This window comes from Platichthys flesus, chromosome 14 (assembly GCF_949316205.1).
Source record: "Platichthys flesus chromosome 14, fPlaFle2.1, whole genome shotgun sequence".
NCBI classification, from domain to species: Eukaryota; Metazoa; Chordata; class Actinopteri; order Pleuronectiformes; family Pleuronectidae; genus Platichthys; species Platichthys flesus.
Window position 1 is genome coordinate 17,825,028 of NC_084958.1, and position 21,427 is coordinate 17,846,454.

General features: G+C 43.6%; 1 protein-coding gene across 1 annotated transcript in view; it reads left to right on the top strand.

Moving 5' to 3' along the window:
* The window catches only part of b4galt2 (UDP-Gal:betaGlcNAc beta 1,4- galactosyltransferase, polypeptide 2), a 113,853-nt gene that overhangs the window by 72,399 nt on the left and 20,027 nt on the right, over nucleotides 1–21,427 (top strand). Inside the window, exons 5-6 of the mRNA XM_062405328.1 lie at nucleotides 16,514–16,701; nucleotides 19,512–19,634. Coding sequence (XP_062261312.1) covers nucleotides 16,514–16,701; nucleotides 19,512–19,634 — 311 coding nt within the window. The remainder of the gene's footprint in view (nucleotides 1–16,513; nucleotides 16,702–19,511; nucleotides 19,635–21,427) is intronic.

The window sequence follows — 21,427 nt, forward strand, 5'->3', positions numbered from 1 at the left end:
GAAAATAAAAGTGTGGTAATTCCTTTGAGCACATGGAAAAGCAGAAATGCAATTAAAGCAAATATCTAGGCGCCTATTTAGAGGGCAGGAGGATTATAGTACCAAGAGTCACATAAAGAAAAAACCTTGTGGCTGATAGAAACGTTGTTTGGCACATATATTATGATCATGTAATATTCTTAAATGTATTGCTGTATTGACATGATTTGCAGAAAATACAGTTGCAACTTGAAACAACGTCTTGCAGGAGAATAGTGTACGAGTTGTCACCAGAAGCATCCGGAGTCGCTTTGATGTTGCTGTATTCAGACGCTCGGGTTGCATCAGTAAAGATTTTGTATATTTGTCGTTGACAGTTATTCTTCCTCCAGCTCACGTCTCCAGCTTTATGCCAGGTGTAAAACTAAAGAGGCTCTGGAGGAAGTATTTTTGAATTAAACCGCCTCGATGGATGTTTTTAGTGCTGCAAGTTATATTTATCCCTCTCGTCCCTTTGTTTAATTGCTTGAACAAGTGTTTTTTTTTTTTTAGTAGTGTTGGTTCTGATTTCTAGGAAGACACTCGATGCAAATCTGTTCAGGCAGAAAGACGGAGAATGTTCATTCTGCAGGGGAATTGAATTACGAATAAAGCTTTGCAGTTGTAAACGGTCCACTGCAGCATTTGAGTCAGACTGGAGATCTGTGTTGCTTTGCTGGGAAATGAGAAAACCATATTTGGTAGAAGCCAGGAACGTGAGTGTTTTATAGGAGAAATGCAACCTTGTGTATGTCTGGGTTTTCTCTGGGTTCTCCTGTTCTCTCATACAGTCCAAAGACATGCAGGTTAGATTAGGTGGAGGTGGTCTGCCTGTTTTTTGTAACTGGATATCAGAGATTAAATAAAAGTGATTTCTGTGTTTTCAGGCTGAAATTTTTGTGGCATATTCTCAAAGATTCACCTAAAACCAAACACTCAAAAATAATAACTTTCTTTCTGAATCACAGAGATTTGAGAGAAACTAATACCCACATGGAGATGTTTTTTTGTGTCTAGATTCTGATGAGAGAATAGTGACTTGTTCCTTTTCCCGTTGCCCAGATTGTATTTTTTTTATCCAAATTCAATTGAAATCGAGCACACAAATAAAAGGCTGGAGATACAAATAGCATGAGATGCCAATTATCGTCCAGTGAGATGTGAGCCCCGGGGTTTCTAATTAGCACAATCAATTGATTTGCTTTTTGTATTCCTTATAATGAGGAAGGAATTTTAAATGTAGGCATATTATTTAAAAGCCTCTTGTGTCTGATTAATATTTTAGCAGATCTGTGTCACAACTGAATTCACAGCATCATAAGTTGAATTGTTAAAGCTATTATTTAAAAGACTATATATTTATTCTCATCCTTTTCCATTTAGGATTTTCTCCCCTTGTGTCAATGTTGTGGTTTCTGGTGTGTTATTACTCTTATTCTAAAACGATGGAAGCCTGCTCTTCTTATTTTCACTGCATCATACACAACCACAGACACAAATACACAGACACACACACACCACCCCTGCTGCTCAGTAAGCTGACTGGCCACATTCTGGGTTTATACGGACCAACTGGGGCTCTGTACCCTCGCAGAGCTCAGACTGAGAACTCCTCATCTCCGCTCACCCTCCTCTCTCAGCGCTGTGCAGGCTTATGACAAGGGCAAATCGTGGGCATATTCTTTTATTGGACGGCAGTACAACATGCCTCCATCCAGTTATGAGTCAAAGGTTGTGGCCCGTGATTCACTACATCACATCAAACCAGATTACGCCTCACCGCTTTCCTCTCACCGCAAATGCAACCGAGGTGTTTTCTTTAAACGTGAAAAGAAGCTTGTTAGGTCACTGTGAGTAAAGAGAGTCTTCTGTACAGAGCGGAGCCACAGGTCAAGGTTGAGCCCGAAGTCTGTGACGTCTGTAACGACGATGACATTTACCTCCAACCGAGGAGGCTACGCTTTCATTGCATCCTCCTTCTCAGCTTATGCCGTATCGGTGATCAAGTGGACAATCAGCCTTGGCGGAAGTGTGTGTTCTTCAACTGCAATTTTCCAGTTTGTACATCCAGCGCCGGGCGGTAAACCTTGAAACCCTTTGAGTGCTGTGATGTAATTCTCATGACCTTGTTCCAGACTGAAAGAGTTATAGTAGAGTTCTGCACAGAAGGTCGTGGTCCCCAGAGGATGAAGCACACAGACTTTGGTGATCGCTGTTTCTCTGTGAGCTGTCTCGGTCCACACCAAAATTTATTATGCACTTTCTTTTTCCGTGATTTTTCAAAAAATAAAGATGAATTGTTTGTTCAACAAAAAAGTCTCCAGCGAAGTTGTGGTATGAACCGGTGGAGGGTTTCTCTGAGGAGTGGACTTCAAAGACTAGAATGAAACAAAATAACACAAACTGCAGCAGCTTTATACTCGTGTGTAATCTAAAAAATTCATCGTCCAGCATGAATCCTCCACTCATAAGCAATACATGGCCAAGCAGTGTCCTGAGGCCCGGCTTACAGATCAGTACCAGAGAAGTCTTTTTTTACGACGGAGGGCCGTAACGATTCATCGAGAGCGATACAGCGCTTCTTACTCTCTGAATGGCCACGCTGCTGACCACAGTCATACATGGCTATGAATCATATGGACCAGCTTTAACATCCCGATAGATCACACGGCCTATCTCCTCGGAGAACAGCTACTGCACATTTGTTTTAAAAAGTCTGATTTATGTCTCTGCGCCTCTTGAGGAGTTTATCTGCGATCCAACGACGTGCAGCTTGTCAGCGAAATGAGTGGAAACCCTGGATCTGGATCTGGATCTGGATCTGGATCTGGATCTGGATCTGGATCTGGAGGAGGAGGAGGAGGAGGAGGAGGAGGAGGAGGAGGAGGAGGAGGAGGAGGAGGAGGAGGAGGAGGAGGAGGAGGAGGAGGAGGAGGAGGAGGAGGAGGAGGAGGAGGAGGAGGAGGAGGAGGAGGAGGAGGAGGAGGAGGGAACCAGCATGCGAGGAAGCTCCTGATGGCTGCGGTGACTTCAATTATTTTAATTAGGGCTGATTGGTATTCATATTACAGTGCGGTCATGTTACCAGGAAACCTTGACAACTCCCCGACTTCCCACGCTTCCTTCCTCTCACACCAACATGCTAATTAATAAATCCTCCCTGGGCAGCTATCGGCTCTGATTAGATCTTCGTTGTTGTCCTTACACCCTCATGATGGAAAAACAGCCCGTGCAAGCTCTTTTTAATTTCAAGTGCAGCGACTCGCACCGGCCTCAAGTTTAATAACAAAATACTTAACTTAATTGTTTTTGAAAGATTGTCAAAGGTGGGCTGAGACTTAGGAGCTGACGGGAATGACAAACAGTTTAAATCTGTTAGATTGAAAACTGCAGCGAGGGACAAAGTAACGACTGCAAGTAAAAAATACATGTAGATGTCTGCAGTGTAATCAACAAGGCACAGACAAATGTATCTGATGAAGCATTGTTATTATTATCATTAACGAATCTGTGTTAGGGAAGTTTTAAGAGACAACGAAGGACAGAAAAAGAAAATGTGAATTTGGAAAGCAGGTACTGAGGAAGAAGGAGATATGAACATATGACGTCAGGAAATGAGGCAAAAAGAAGGAAAGGAAGTAAAAACAGAGGAAAGAATAGAAAGAAAGAACATAATGTTATTGCCATTTGGTGTTTATCTGTTTGGATTCTTTGTGTATTAAGTGGTTCCTCACACTTTAAGATGGATCTTAAGAAATAGGTCAAAACGTGGCTTTCTTATCATTCTCAGGTGAAATAACATCACATCACATGCCTGTAGTTTCCGAACTCAAAGCTCTTCCTCTGATAACATTTTCTTTCTCATGTTTTACGGTCGTCTCTATGGAACTATTGGCTACACTGCCCCCCCCCCCCCCCCCCCCCCCATTCATGTTCCTATACAAATCTAATGTTGAGCATGGATGTGCCTTCGTATCTGAAGGTGGTTTGACGTAATTTAGTGACTGATGAACCTTCAGAGTTCCGTCAGCAGATACACTTAAATTCTTTCATTTCCTTTCTGTGTTCATCTGCATTGAACTGAGGGAAACTTCTGTGAATCAGGTGACGATGCTGCTGAGACCGTCAGGGAAAGAATCATGAAGTCATTATTAGCTTGTCATCTTATTACATATACACACCATATGTGAGGAATGTCTCCAGATTCCTCCGGCAAGATTGGGGAATAACTCATTGGTAATTTGCTTGAGTTCGAACTCACACACACTCTCTTGCACACACACACACACACACACACACACACACACACGCAGGTCGAGCAATATCTCATACTGATGGAGGGGAAATTGGAGAAGGCTCCGTCACTATTAGGGCGAGGCAGATGGTGTCCCATATTGGTCCTGATGGGAAACGGGCACGGATGAGTCATCTGACTATGGAGCTGTAGGTTTGACGTGCTGTGTGTAGCCGTGTGTTCGTCCCTGCTCCCGACACAGAGAGGAGGCGGAGCCAAGACGGCACAGCAGAGGAGAGGCGGGATGGTACCGCTGATGATGTTGTCACGATATCGATCTGGAAGAGACGCCCGTGTTCCAAGCGAATCGTCGAGATTGTGACATTTTCTGACACTTACACTCAGTCTACCTTAACGACATGAGTCCACGGCATGTTGGCCAACCCCCACAGCGGTTTCCTACTAGATGCTTGTGCTGATTGGCTGCATTACTTCAGGCCTCCACCGTGGGGTCTCATTCAGGTGTTTGAGAAACAGTTCAATGGGAGCTAGCATCGCAGTGGGTGAGGAACTGTAGTCTTGATGTGAATGCTTTACTGCTGTACTACAGATTCAAGATGGATTCAAAAAGCCTCTTTCTTCCAGCTTTTATGGCCTCGTATCCGTTTTGACTGGATATCGTTTCCTGCCGCTGCCCAAAACATATTTCTGAATTATCCTGATTAATTCCTGGCTTTTCAAGTTTCCTTTTCGATGTAGAAATAGTATGAATTGATGGTACAAGATTGTTTTTTCCCATGGCCTACCTTTTTCTTCTTCAGTGCTGCCATCACTTTCTTAAATATTACTTTGTTCATAATAAAACTCCAGGCTGCTCCATCTTGTCTGCATTCCCTTTTGTGTTTAGTGTTTTCTTTTTGGTATTTTTATCTGGACTTTTTTTTTGGCCGTGGTGAGCTCAGGTGTGAGAAATGAGTCAGTGCTGCTCGGAGCCTGATGTCTAACCCGGCAGCAGCAGAAGCAGCGGCGGTTTACTTTGCAGGAATATAGTTTCCAGCCGAGAGTGTGTTGGAGTTTGTGTGTGTCGGAGTGTCCTTGATGCTGGAGAGGTTAGATGTGAGGAGGCACGCTACGGCTGCGTTGCCAGATAGAGAGCGAGGGAGAGAGAGAATCCTGTCTCTGCGGAGGGCCAACCCCTCTTTTGGGGTTTCACGGCATCCCAGTTGTTGTTGTTGTCCCATCCAGAGCCCCATATGTCTGTGAGAGCAGGTCGGGTCAGAGCAACAAGCCTCCGCAGCCATCTGGCTCCACATTTGTCAGAATGTCAGGTGGGTTGGATTCTCTGCCCTTCACCTCCATGCCACTTCCCTTTGGCACGCCGGTCCCTCTGTCTGCACATGTCAGGTGGCTGTGTGTGTGTTTGTGTGTTTGTGTGTCTGTGTGCTTTATGAATCTGCTGTTTCTGAGTGACACATGCCGGCCAGCTCCTGCAGGGCAGCTCCAACCTTTCCTGTCATTTCATTTCTGGCAGCTCCTCTGACATTATTATGACCGTCACCTTTCTTTATGTCTTTCTCTCTTCACCTCCCTTTTGTTTTTGTCCATCTGTCTCTCTCTCTCTCTCTCTCTCTCTCTCTGTCTCTCTCTCCGTCCGTCTGTCTTCCTCTCTCTCACCCTGACCCTCCTCCTCCTCTGTGGCTCACGTGTCACGTTGATGCATCTGGCTCCATGCGAGTCACTCCTCTTTCCTCCTGCTCTCTCTGACGTGTGCTGTCTTGTCAGCGTGCTGCTAACTGAACTCTGCCGTGTCTCGCCCTGTGTTCCTTCCAGCGCCACAGTTTCTGTTTTCATGCATCAGTTACATCCAGCTCGGGCCAATCCACATGGTGTCGGGACTCCGCAGCCGATATATTCAAGGTTTTTGCAGCTTTTAAGGTCTCGAAAATGCCCAGAATACAGAACATGTGAGGCTGATCTGTAGTGAAATGTGTAACAAGCTGATGCAGCGTATGCAATATCCTCAGACAGTGGTGAATACGGTGAGAGCCAGTAGCTGAAGGCCTTTTTACTCTGAGGCTGTTTACTCGTCCATCCATTCTTGTGAATGCAATATCTAAAGAGGGCCTCAAGGGGATTTCTTAATATTTTTTATGTCTTGCGAACGCAATCTGTCAGGGAACAACTTGAAGAAATTGATTTATATTTACTGGTAAGATATTTTTTTTTGCTCATATTCTAGTGAATGTGATATATCAGGAACCCCCAGTGGGAGTTTCTTTACATTTGACACAAACATTCACATGGATTTAAGAATGACCTGATTAGGATGGGAAACCAAAAATGCTAAGTATAATTTGTGGAGTTGTTCAAATATTGCAGAAATGGGACTTTCCCACATGGAATAAAATGTATTTAAACGCTATAATTATTTTGTGTTGCTGGTTTAATCTGGCTGCGCGATGAATCATGCTGGGGTTTTAATTTCCAATGCCGTGTCAGCTTTTGGCCCCTTGAGAATATTTTGGCCTTTTGGAAGAACCTTTCAAATCTTTATAACCGTTAATTAGGAATAAAACCATTACATTTGCAGTGTGTGTCCGAGTCTCATATAGAGGGCAGAACAATTGTGATTTCCTTAACTCTTTTTTTTTCAAATGAAATTAAATGTATCTCACATTTTGAATCCTCCACACAATATCTCAGAGAGACAGTGGACTGTTCCGCAGCTCCACTCGTTATTTCCAGGGGGACGTCTCGGTCCAGTTTTCTGCAATAAAGCGCAAGTTCCTCTTTCCGTTTGAGAGGGGTCCCGTTTTTTTATTTACCAACAACAAATTACTTGCTCCGTTGTTGCAGCGGAGGAGCACGTCATCGCCGGTTGTTGTGGTGTCGGTGTTGCCTTGATCTGCGTCTGTAGCGACGACACGGAGAGAGAGAGAGGGCAGTAATTGAATTGCCTGTCGTGGCCTTTCGCTTTATGTGGGAGCTCCTCTGTGTCCGGACTGCCAGGAAGTCATTACAGCAAATTAGTTACTCTGGCCCCACGCCAACTCCGTCACACTCCTCACTCCTCGGTGCCAGGCTCCAAAGCTGCGCACACGCTGCTGCGACTATGATTGAAGACTGTAAGGTTATGAATTAGAAATACACAGACCAGCATTTGTGTGTGTGTGTGTGTGTGTGTGTGTGTGCATGCTTGACTGCGGTATCTAATCAAGCTTTGATGAGCCTCCTGTTTCCCAGGTGGCCGGGGGAATGAAGGGGATCATCATCTTTTATTAAGAACGCATGGCCGACTGCATTGAGTCACAAATGCTCATCGAGGCTCTAATGAACACAGCAGCTCTCCGTCCCCCTTTTCTTCGATCACATGCACTCTTCTTTACACCGCGCTCTTGCTTCAGTTCCTGCCGCAAAGTTCTGATTTCAAATGGTGGCTCGGGAGGAGGAGGAGGAGGTCAGCTTAACCAGAAGGTCGGCAGTTCGAATCCCCGGCTCGTCCAGAGCCTTGGGCAGGAAACCGAACCCTAGATCACCTCTGATGGCTGTGTCGTGGTTCAGTAGAGAAAGCACATGACTGTTGAGAGGTGCTGTGAATGGTTGTTATAGAATCTGAGGCTCCTGGTACATATGCTGTTTATTGTTAGCTTGTTAATTAAGCTCCATGAATTTGTACTTTCCAGAGTTTTGAATGTTTTCAGCAGATGTGATTTGAAACCAAGCTGCTGTGGAAAGGGGCGAGACTAGAGAAACACTTCAGAACGTTGCAGCGAGTCGACCTTTGTGTTGACGGCCAGATTTACCACCTGGGGCGAGCATTTGTTATTAGGCCCCTGTATTGACCCCTCCACTGTACATGAACGTTTCACTATTTCCCCTGGCGCCGTGGAACCAACCGGCACCGGAGCTCAAACAATAAGTGCGACGGTTGTTTTTCACGACACAAAGGCAGACATGGACACGGTCATTAAAAGTGAATAAATAATGAGTTGTTAAGGGATGAAGGTAGAGAGAGGAAGCAGAGTGTGAGGTGGATGGAATGAGTAGTTGGCCGGATGCTCTGGCGTCCTGTGGCAGGTGAGTGGGTGTGCGGCGTCATGAGAGGAGCGGCCTGGCAGGGGATCTGGCACCGGCGTCCAAAGGCACCGGAAATAACCAGCGAGCGGCAGGGGAGAGAACACAAGGAAATTAACAAGTGGACAGGGGACTGGATGCCGCTGAGCAGGCGTGACAATCTGGTGATGAAGGTACTTGAGCTGAGCTGGATGAGATGTGAGGCAGGTGCAGATGGATGAGCCAGGAGAGACACAGACAGGGGAGGAGACACATGTAGTAACGGGTAAAACTAATTAACTAACAGAAAATGAATTGGCAACAGTGAATATTTGCATTTGAAAGCAGATTTCTAAATTTCCCTGGTATCAGCTTCTGAAATCCAAACATCTCCCTATTTTTTTCTAGTATTCCGCCGACTGTGCAATCCCTCGACCAATCGCAAGTCGGTTTCAGCCGTCAATCATGACGTCTCGCCCTGTTTCTATAGCATCAAATAACTAATAACACCAAACTTACAGGACAGACATTGTAGGACCATCTTTATATACAGTCTAGGGTCGTAGACACCCTGGGGTTGATGCACCTGCTGTGGCTATTTACAGTTGCTAAGCTATGACTGGACTTGGGAGAGGTCAGCTCATTTTTCTTCCTTGCACATGAGCTCACAAACACACACACACACGCACACACAGGCACGCATTCAGCTCGGTCTCCATTAGGAAAGATAAGGTGAAATCTCTCTTCGTCTCCTGCTGTCTCGCTGCCCCTGCACTGACCGGCCGGCCAGATATCCCCCCCCCCCCACCGCCGTCTGTCTGCAGGAGACTGATAAATCACGTCACACAAACGTGGACACTAAAAATTTGTACACAGACCCCCCCACACACACGCAAACACACATTGCATTCAAATGCACACACTGACTCTCTGTTTGGTGACAATCATTCAGGCAGAGTACAGGCCGGTCCTTAATCTGTCTCCATGGCAACTCTCCAGGTGTGTTATTTGTGTGTATGTGTGTGTGTACGCGGTGACCACACTTTGAAGAAAGTTATATTCCCGGGCCTCATCACACATACAGACACACACACACACACACACTCTTACTGGGAGCAGCAATGGATTTATCTGCTGATGCTCAGATAGGGCTGATAGGGTTAATTGGTTTTCATAGGGCATGTAGAGGGAGAGAGACACTGAGCAGATTACAACAGAGAGAACTGCCAGGCACAGGAAGAGCAGGAGGCACAAGAGGAGCAGAAGAAAAGCCGGTGAAGCAAGTGCAGAGGAGGATTTACCTTCTAGTTTCAGAGATGAGCCGACTTCATAGAGTGAAATGTCTTTCTTTGCTTTCTTTTTATATTGTGTACAGAGGAGGGTTTGGGGTTAGAGAGCCTAAAGGGTCTGAATTAGAGCCTGAGTGATGCATCGGCCCTTGTGCAAGAACATTTTTGTTCTGGTTTGGTCTGGACCTTCAAATGTTTCACTTTAGTCTTAACCAAATTACCAGGAGGGAAAAGTTGTCTTCACCACCGAAAGGAAATCTAGTCCGATCTGGATCAAAGAAACAAAATTTAGCCAAACTGTTCACGTCTTTGCTTGGCTGTGAAAAATGCTGAGTAAACGCTGATGAGGAAAAAAGTTTCAAGAGCACATTTAGCTTTCAACAGATACTCGCTGGTTTGAGATTTGTTCACAGTTTTATCTTAGATTGTTAATTATCAATTTCATTAAAGTTGCTTGACTCCACGTGGATCAAATCTCATCACTGAAGGATCCGACACAAACCTGAAGAAGGTCGGTTGCACTTTCTCTGATTATTTATCAACGTTTGTATCATTTCCCCGATTTTCCTCACGCACTCTTTTCCCATCAGGATTGAATGCCACACACACATACACACCTACAAACACACATACACAAACAAATACACACTGCACACAATACAGGCTGCCGCTGCCAACAACCACAACAAGGAGCATTACAACCACAGTTTCCTGCTGTCAGTCACTGATCCGCTGCAGTGGAGCCACTGGACAACTCATTGGCAGATGATGAGCGTTTTCCATTCAATTACCACTCCCATATTTTCCCAGACAGGCAGGGGGTGATTTATCTGAGCGGTTTTCCAGTCAGAGGTCTGAACTCCCAGCCGCTGCCCACGCTTCATCCCAGTGATCAACCATCTGCTCTGGGGCCAAAGTTTGTGGGATCTTGAAAAGAGAGAATAGATTCCTCTAAAACAAAGGACATTTGCTTTAGATGAGTTGTAGGTGAACGGACACACTTAAATATATATTTCTATATTATTAATAATAATATATTCTCTTTTCTATCACGATTTTCAAGTCACGCCAGACAAAAGCTTCTGCCAGTGTGATTTCATGTAAAAAATAAATATCAGCTTTATTATTTATAAATGCCAGTTGCTGCATAATCAACTAGTCTGTGGTTTGTAGACTGTTGTCTGTATTGAATCAGTCGTGGCCCATTTAATTTGAAGAGAACCCCTACAGGGAGAGGCGGCTCGGTGATGCTGGATCCGTCACTGTGATCTACCTGTTCAGGTTTTTAAATGAGTTGTGTGACAAATGCAGGCGAGCAGCTGCAGAGAGAAAGAACCCACGCAGCAAACTCATCTGAAGGCTGAGGTGTTGGATCTTTTCAAACATGGAGTGCTGGTGCCGTGCGAATGTCTGTCAAGATCACATGATCTAATTATTACCACCGGGGACAGAGTAATATCAAGATGGTGTCTAGTTTTCATTATGTTTCCTCTTAATAACAGTGTGAGCCTCAAGAGGTCTGGGCTGAACTGAGGGAAACAATATTTGTGACACACACACATAAGTTGTTGTCGTCTGTAAACCCATTTGCACAATGTTCAGAGTGCACACTCGCATACATATGCACGCTGCATTATGTCTAGCCTGATCAAAAAATAATGGAGCAGAAATGTCCCAGAAAGTCAAAAAGATGCCTGTGAAATTGAAAATTAAAGAAGCCAAAAAGTTTCCTCTGTTAAATTGAAGCAGCCTCTCTCCCCCCTGTCAACATCTAATTTCTAGATTTGTCAAATATTCACACTTGAACAGTTTTACCGGTCCCTTTGGGCCCCTGTCGGCAAACTGTGGCCGAGCAGTTTGTTCCAGTGCAGTCTGGGTGAGAAGAAAATGGAGGCGGCTTTTGGTCAGGAAACAACAGCCTGAAGTAATAGGGAGGGAGGAAGAGAAAACTGCAGCTGGCAGCAGAGCGAAATGCAGAGTCCACAGAAAACACTGTGCCAACAGAATGAAATAACTCGTGCTGAGGAAAAAGCACCACAATAGAGTGGTTGGAATTAGTTTGAACACGGAGGAGGAATCTGTTCTCCTTCTCCTTTCGGTGGCTTGCCCGGTTGTGTTGTTGGATAAATTGTTTGATTCTAAGAAATACAGAAATAGGATATGCACGTTCATGACAGCCTGGAAACCTCTGTGTCCGTGCCACTGAGATATCCCCACTACTTACAGTAAATGGCCTGTCAACTTTAATGGGTGTCAGTTTGATGTCAACTCGCTTATGGCAGGAAGTGATTAGGAAAAGATGTAGAGCGTCATAAAGCCGAGACGCCCCAGAGGTTCTCACACAGATGTCTTATTAGAACAATAAACATGACCACAATATTGCTTTGTGAGGTAAGGGGCTCAAAAAATAGGCACTTGTGCTCATCTGCTGCAAGACAGGAACACGACAGAGGATCTGTTGTCTCTGACTTACACCGATACAGAAATACGACGAGGAAGAAAGATATCTAAAAACATTTATAAATTATATAAATGTTGTGAGATCCATACAAAGACGGGCGATTTGCAGATATATACGATTCAATTATTAGGTGCAACACTGAATTAGATTCTATCTGCAGCACTAGTTGGTGTCTGTGGGGGGGGTCAGGGGGAGAAGGGTTGATGAGGTGTTTGTGAGAGAGATGGCGATAGAGGGAGAGAAAGAGAGAGAGAGAGAGAGCAGCAGCACCGCAACGAGCACTGGTGCGAAAAGGACTTTAAATCGTTTGTGTTATAATGAGAAGTGTCAATACATCCTCGGATGATTATGAAACGGTGACGGGACAAATTAGACTGAGGCAGGCCATCGGAGTCTAAGTGATGAATGTAATGAAACTGTATAGACCTACTTACAGGAGTGGAACTGAGACTCGGAGGCGTATTGAAACGTTCAAACAAAGGCAGTTTATTGCAGAGTTTGTGATGTGCATCTTAATCGATGGAGCGCGGCAATTGCAAAATACAGGAAAACTGAGCCTGGCCGGGCAATGGAGTGAAGCAGGCGTTGGTCCGATACTTCAGTCAAACCAGCAGAGAGGTGAGGTGCTGAGCGTGGAAGGCAAACCCGCAGATCACCACTATGGACCTGAAGCACACGGAAAACAAAGGATTAGACAGAGCGGCACAAAACAAGAGGAAGATACTGAGAGCCGACAGAGCTGATCGAAGTGTTTCTACGACCTGGTGAAGTGTGGAGAGAAGGATGAGGATTTAAATAGGGCAGGCGCGGGCTGAATTGATGAGAAGAAAGGAAAGGAACATGAGAAACCACTGAACTGTAACACCAATACAACAGAAGTCCCGTATTTATCCATGTATCCCAACCGCTCATCCTATACGGGTTGTGCAGGGGGCGGGGACAGGAGCCGATGTCTCGCTCTGTAGCATCCCAATCGGTGCTTCTACTTCTAGATTCAGATCAGGGGACCATGGAGGCCTCGAAAGGTTCACTGGAAAATCACTGGCATGTCCCCTAAAACCAGTTTGAGAGACGACTTCTGCTTTGTGTTCATTATCAGGCTGGAAGGGGCCATTAAGAGACGCACATGGGCAGCAGCAACACTCAGATAAGCCGCGGCGTTCAAACCACGATTGATTGGTATTAAGTGGCCTAAAGTGTGCCAGAGAAATCATTCCCCACATCATTACACCAGCAGCAGCAGCGGCAGCCTGGACTGTTGACACCCGGCTCGTTGGGTCCATGGATTCATGCTGTTGATGCCAGATTCTGACCCGACCATCTGCAGCCTCAGCACAAATCCACATTCATCCGACCAGGCTAGGTTGTTTCGCCCACTGCGGCGAAACTCTGCGTGGTCGTCTGTTCCATCCCATCTGCCTCAAAGTTCGACTTCTCAAATTCTTTTCTGAACACAACACATGAGACGTGGGGCTGCATGAGCGGCCGTCGTCTCTCTGTCGAGCTTCAACCCGTCTCTCATCAACGAGACAGAACTGCCACTCACAGGATGTGTGATGTTGTGTTTTTTGTTTGTTTTTGTCGACATTCCGACTTAACATGCTGTCGCTGTTGTGCATGGAAATCCCAGGAGATCTGCAGATTCCTAAATACACACAACGATCATTCCATGGTCTCACTCACTGACATCACGTGTTTCACCCCATTCTAATGTCAGGCTTCGCTCGGCTGCCACCTGATTGGTCTGATAGATAATTGCGTGAATAAGGAGGTGTTCCTAATTCTTCCCTCCCTTTAAATTTGGAACACGTTGGGAGAAACATTAGAGACACCACAGATTAGAATGTTCAGGACAATCATTTCACCCTCGTATTGCATTAGAATTCACATTTGGTTTTAAATCATTGTTTTTGCCAGTTGATTTAGAACTTGATCTCTTTACGGCCTTGTCTACACTACAGCGCATATTTTGTTGAACAGATATTTTCCCCTCTTTCTAAACAGCTTAGTTTTTCATAATATCTCTAACGAGAAGGACTGCAAAGCTCAAACAAGCCTCTAGGTGGCGTTAAAGTCAACATCAAGGATCCGTCTAACACTAGAGAGGAAGATCGTGAGCCTGCTCAGTGACTTCAATCTCCCTTCAATCGATTTACAGCTCCCGTTGTTGTTGTTGTTTCTGATGCATGTGGATGAGCGGCCGAAACGCAGCGGGAAAAATTAGTTTTGCTAAATATCCACGTTTGCCTGGACAGGGGCGTTGGACAGAGTTTTGAAACTCTTCTATTATCAATGTCACGTCTGATCGCTTTCAGTTGAAGTAAAAATAAAAAAACAGCTGGAAAAGAGAGCTGCTACGAATCGTGTCAGACCTCATTGAAGAATATTGTATTGTTAAATCCAGAATCTTTTGGAAGGTTTGGCCGACATCAGTGGTGTTTCTCTCCCCTCACCCCCCATGATGCTGCTCCAACCTACTGAACCCAGCGTCATTTAAAAAGAAAAAAAAAAGGGGGCAGAAGCTGATATTTGAGGCCTGGTGGATTTGTGACAATGGATTTCTTTGTTACCTGCACAGGGGATTACGCGCTCAAATCTCAGGTATTAGCGGGTTTACCAGAGGGATTACACATTGTACTTGATTCACAGTCACTCTGAACTGATAATGGACCAGTATGGAAGCAAGTGTGAATGTAAAAAATATTAAAAAAGGAAAAGAAAAGTGTCCTGAACAGAAAAATGAGCAGCAGATGCATTAATTATCTTGGAGATTCTCTTGTGCTGTCAAGAATGAGTGGTTTTCTCTAATGGCCTATAGGAATATGTGACTGCGGCATATCTGTACCAGTGGTTCGCTGCTCTTGTCGCGTGCTGTAGATACTGATGAATTCTTTCAACTGGGAAGTCCTTTTCTACGATGTGAGAAATGAAGCTCCGCACTGGGACCCAGTCTCATTACCATAAACGTGTAATCTTGTCATGTGGGGCCCCTCACATCTCACACACTCTGCCAATAGGACTTAACTGGGCTACACCAGTCAGATTCTCATGAAACTATAATAGTCATGATAATTCAGAAAGCTCATTACCCAGAGTAAATAGTCCGACTCTTTGCAGCTGAACCGAGGCTGTGATTGTGAGAGTATATCAGGAGCTGTAACATGCACAGATTAGAATGAATGAATGGAAGTTTTTTCTTTTTGTGTCACAAGGAAAGCAAAGCTCACAATGAAGAAGGGAAAAACGTCAGCCAATGATCACAACCCCAAAGATAAATAGCAATTATCAATAAGATGTTTTTAATTTAATGTTGGTCTACTTCAACTATGTGTTGGTAGTTGTTCTGCTTTCAATTTAAATGTTTCTCTCGTTGAGATTTGTTTTGTCTTTGTTGCTTGATTCTTAAATTTATAATCTTATGTGTGACAAATGACACAAATAAATATCATTATGAAAAGATTAACTGATTATTATATGATATGTTATGAGCTTCACATCTTTGAAAAAATTCTCAGTCGGCCACAGTCAGGACAATAACCATCGGCTGCCGATATATTAATTCAGGTGGGGGCATGTAGGTGTATGCATGTGTGAGTGTGTGCCATGGAGCAATATCAGAAATATGCAAGATAGATCTGAAATATTTTGGGTTTGAATCAGACATTAGCTGATACTATGATGATTGAACTCTCTGAGGGACTTGAGGCTGTTTGTACCTGAACCAATGGAGCAGTTGAACCATTAGTGATCGATGCCATTCCCTGAGGAGAGACATCCTTACGACTGTCTGTTAGCACCGGGCGAGTACAAAGGCTCTCGGCACCGGACACCATATCACTGTCTCTCTATCCCCCTCGGCGGCTTCATCAGTGTCACGAAAGTTGGAATGAATTCAGAAAAATATTCCGGGAGAATCAGCTGTTATCAAGCGACAGAAAGGTTCCTGCCAAAGAACCTTTGTGCTCGCTGACATCTCTGCAGCTCGACAAGGACTCCAACACCCGGGCTGTTGCACGAGAACGCCCACAAAAAGAGAGATATGCAGCACACTGTACGTTATTGAATTTATAATGCGCTACTTCCATAAAGACTCCATTTATCTTCAGCCAAAGTGTTGAACCCAGGCCATGCACCGGCTGAAAAATAGATGCAACTCACTGCTGGGGTCAGCTCTCTGGAGGTCAATACACAATACATCAGCTCATACTGCATGCAGAGATGAACACACAGCAGCACTACACACACTTCATTTCTACATTTAGTACAAACTACTACATGTTCAGGCCTCTGTACCAGCGATCGCCGGTGGCTGCAGACCTCCTGTTTAGGGCTTGTCCGTCCTCATATCCCATGTGAATAAGATGGAAGGAAGAACTGATACATGTTTGGAGCTCGAGCTATTATATCAGCTCTTCTCACTCTATATGTAAACAATCTTTCTTGTGTTTTTACCCGCAGTTGGGTGAGGAAACCTTCAACCGTGCCAAACTGTTGAACGTGGGCTACACGGAGACCCTGAAGGAGGCCGAGTACGACTGCTTCATCTTCAGCGACGTGGACCTGATCCCGATGGACGACCGCAACCTCTACCACTGCTACGACCAGCCGAGGCACTTTGCCATCGCCATGGACAAGTTTGGCTTCAGGTGAGGTGACAGCCATCGACACGGCTTGCTCCTTATTAAGTTTGTCACACACCATCTTAAAGCAAGACCGTACAACTTGTTCTACCTCAATTTAGCAGCTTAATATATTTTTTATAATACACTGACTTGGACTAGGGAGAATGGTGCTGTTCACATTTCCAAGCTTAAAGGATGTGTTTTCTGATTGGCCCTCCACCTCCCTGCCTGTTCAAATCATTACTGTAGATCCCTTTCACACTTTACCACACTTAGTTTGTAAATTGGAAATTTATACAATTTAAGTTTGCAACTGGCTTCCCAACAAAACATTGAAGAAATGGCCCCCAGTCTTTGTTATGACAGGCAGTTGACAGAGCGGTATTTAATTTGACTAAACCGTATTATACTTTGAAATCCCTGTCTGTGGTATAAATTGGCATGAAAATGCATCACAGTCCACCGCTGCCAATTCTGATTTGCTCATATTTCTGTAGTCCTAACAAGAGCGGATGACACAAAGCGTAACTAACGAGTTCGGACTACAGAGGTGAAAAGACCCTTATTAACTTTGAGGTGAAGTGTGTGTGTGTAGCAGGTCGGAGCCAAGACAATTTGTCACGGCTTAGTTCGCCATGTGCATGTTTTGTTGTGCACAAAAAGTCTTTTAATTGATTTAGGGTTAGGGTTATTCAAATAATCACTTATTCTAACAATAATGTGATATTCTGTTTTTTCAAAGCAAAAATACATAACATCAAATATTAGATAACTAATTTCATGAATTCTTCAATCAATCATCAATTCAGAATATCTTTTATATTATGATTACTTTGATTCAGTGCTACAAAACAATCAAACATTAAAACCTTACTGTGTCCCCCTGTTGAAGTTGTGGCGTTTGCATAATGACACCACACGCGCCCTCAATTTTCCTAAAAGCTGTGGAAGCATTGATTAACAGCCTAAACGTGGCCGGAGAATGTGGCGCCCCCGTCCGAGAGCTGTCACTCCACAGGAGTTATGTCACTGGATACTCCTCGCAGGGTCACAGCAGCTCGCTGATCCTAGTGCTCAATAAGCTCAAGCTATCTCGCAACTAATACAGAACCATGTGTTTAGCGGTGCTGCAGTTCTTATTTACAATTAAGCAGTAAAGACTTCAAATTGTTTCAACAAAGTAAAAGCTCGACGGTTTGAGTGGGTGGAAGGTCCCAACATCGACTGTGGTTCATTTGCTGATGTAAAGATCTGATCATTGTGAAGAATCGGTTCCCTGAGGTTAAAGTGGTCTGAAGCAGAATGTCTTTGGACTCTGCATATAAATGTGAGTCAAGTAAAATAATAAAGCTATGGAGGAATTAGGCACATAAATTGACTGGCGTTTACATTGGACTTCTTCTTCTTCTTCTTCTTCTTCTTCTTCTTCTTCTTCTTCTTCTTCTTCTTCTTCTTCTTCTTCTTCTTCTTCTTCTTCTTCTTCTTCTGCTTCTGCTTCTGCTTCTTTCTTCTTTATTCTTTCTTCTTTCCCAAACAGCCCTTATTGTTCAATTTGTTCCATTAACAAGCAAACACACACTTACACATTCATATACATAAAGACACGCTTCACCATATTGTTGCTGGGAAAAGTTGTGCAGAAACATAAGGTCTCATTCATTTCCTCTTGTCAAGAAGCTGCAATACATTTGACATCACATATTGTTCAAAACACAGACACACACACGCACACACACACACACACACACACACACGGAGGTAAGTCTCCATGTGGCTCACTAACTCTCCCAGCTGACGTCTATCCCGCTACACTAGTCTCACAAATGTTGAGGGAAGAATAAAAATCTAAATGCTATAATATAAATATTATACGGTTGATACTTTCCCAAAGAGGACCCTGACCCTCTCCCATTATTTTGCCAATCTTTATCACCATCTCTCTTTCCTCATGTTCATTTGAGTTTTCCTTCCTTCTGTATTTCTTTTCCTCTACTCCTCTGTTTTTATATCTCATTCTCTCTTATTACGAGTTCATTCTCCTCTCGTCTGATTTGTTTTCTCAACTTACTCATCAAGGGGCACTTAAGTACTTAAATTAATTTAAACAGGAGTCATTAAAGACTGCAGAGTAAAGTTTTACTGGTTCATTTATGATGATTGATGAAGTTACGATGAACTCATTTGATGTGTTGAGACTAATGTGGCTCCATAAGAACACAACCTGGATGGAGACTGTGTTTGTCTGTTGTCTGCTATGGTCCATGTTTATGTTTACTTTGTCATTTCATGTGTCATAAGTGGATTTTTTATGGTTATTGATTATACACTTAATGTAAAACTGCACCCAGAAGAATCATTAAGAGATGTCCTAGTTCTCCTAAACAACATACAACATGACAAAGACACTGCTGTGCCCTCAGATCCTTTTCTTCCAATGGCCCCCGCCCTGCAAGGACAGTCACATGTGTCCAATAGAGACAAAGCTTCCAGCCTGCCAGATATCGCACAATGGAAGAAAAGCTGATAGGCTCTGAAGGATATGACACAATTTAACTTTGAATATTGAGACCTCAGGAGGAATGGAAACAGTTTGAACCTGCTTGTCGTAGGTGGAGGGAAATATACAAACAAAAAGACAGAACCTCTCATGGTATTTAATCAATTGCGATCAAATGTAGAATTAATTAAGGAAAGAAACTGATGTTCCTTCAATCAATTATAATAACAAAACTAATGATATATTATCACTTGTCCTCAACTGCTTCCTTATAACTTCTCTCCCCTCTCTCCCTCCATCCATCCAATCCTTCTTCCTCCTTCCTCCCCCCCTGCAGGCTGCCATACGCAGGCTACTTTGGAGGAGTTTCGGGCCTCAGCAAAAAACAGTTCCTGAAGATCAACGGCTTCCCCAACGAGTACTGGGGCTGGGGAGGGGAGGACGACGACATTTACAACAGGTAAGAGTGGAAACATGAGCTGACTGATTTCTTCATTAGGGCGGTAAAGTTTGAAGAACCAAAAAACTGAACTATAAGTCCCCACGTCCCTGAACTGTAAGTGATGCTGACGTTCTTTGTGGTTGATTTAGTATAATTGTTCAGAGAAGGAGAATGACTCAAAAATAAATTAACCATTTGAAGCGTTTGAGTCGGCTTTGAATGACTCGCTCGACTTCCCTATAATGATATTACTGTGGAAGAGTTGTCTGCATGATGGGAAGAGGGAAAGATGACTTCAGACCGTTAAATGCATTTCAGGGCCATTAGTTTACTTTATCGTTTCTTCTCCGATGTTTGTCTGGATTGAAGATTGTTTAATTTTCTGGTGGACTTATCCCCCAACTATTAAACAAATAACTGCCTCAAAGCACAGTCATTCATCTGTGCCATGGAAAAGCATGGAAATACTGCAGCTATAGATTGTATATAAAAATGGGCCGAGACTCCAGGTGTGGAGAGTGAAGACAACGCAGAAGGGCCGGAAACTTGCATTCTCTTGAATGACCACCAGGGGCCGACTCCACTGTTGCAAAAACTAGTCAATTTCTATAGAAGTTTATGAGGAAATTACTTAAGTAACGTTTTCCAAAGGAGTTTCAAGAATCGTCTACAGCGTGAGGTAGCTAGTGGATTTTTCCCAGGTCCATTTATATTCATTGATATTAGCTCATGATATCCACTTTCAAAATTGCATAAAGATTTTCACAATTGAAGAAATTAGTTTAGACAGAAAATGTATTTCAGTCACATGAACAGATTAATTATTATTCAGAGACTGAGGTCTGGACTGGATCAATTATGAGTACACACAATCAGCTACACACACTAAAAGTTGAACTGTACAACACGGGGAAAAAAATAACATTTGAAAATTGCTGCTTTTGAGAATGGACTATCAACACAGTATTCAGGAGGGATTACACTTGTTTGGCAGCGTCGGGCAAGATGTGATCGAAAAGATCTGTGTGTAACAGTCGTGTTGCGTGTGTGTCTGTGTGCGCGTGTGTGTGTGCGAGCAATTACGTGCCTAAGGATGACAGATAAAGTTAAACCTCAAACTTTTCAGTGGGTGATGGCTGCACTCGTCCATTAGATGCTGGAAGTTTCCCTCAAGATACTTCCTCCTCTCCGACTGCCATGAAATGTGGAGTGACACGCAGGAGCATCATTAAAATCCCAGTATTTAAAAAAAATAATCTAATGTACCGTAACTTTCAAAATTCCTCCTCAGACAGAAACTGTAGATCTCAAAAGAGACTCTTTAATAAATAAGCTTCTTTGTGGTATTTACCTTCCGTTGTAGTATTTTAAACTTCAAGACAGTGTAATAGAACTTTCACTTAACATCAACAACAACAGGATGATGGCAAATTATATTAATTTTTCCAGACTTTACATTTTATCTGCTGTCGGTTGCTTTGATAATAACAGTGAGGGAACCGTTGGAGTGGAAGTTTAAAATGTCCCATAATCTGATCAGTTGAATGAGTCACCTTCAAAACTTGAATTGCAATAAATACCTCCGTGCTCATACAATTAAAAGATTAGCAGCGATGACATTCTGCAAATGGAATACACATTGATATATTACTTTGTATGTTTTTGATTTATTAGTGCATTAGCTGTGGCACGATCAAACAACATGTTTACAACATTATTATTATTATTAATTTAACAACTCTCTAATGGATGTTTCTGATTCGCAGGCTATGCATTCTAACGACTCGCTGATGTTATTATGTTTCAACTAG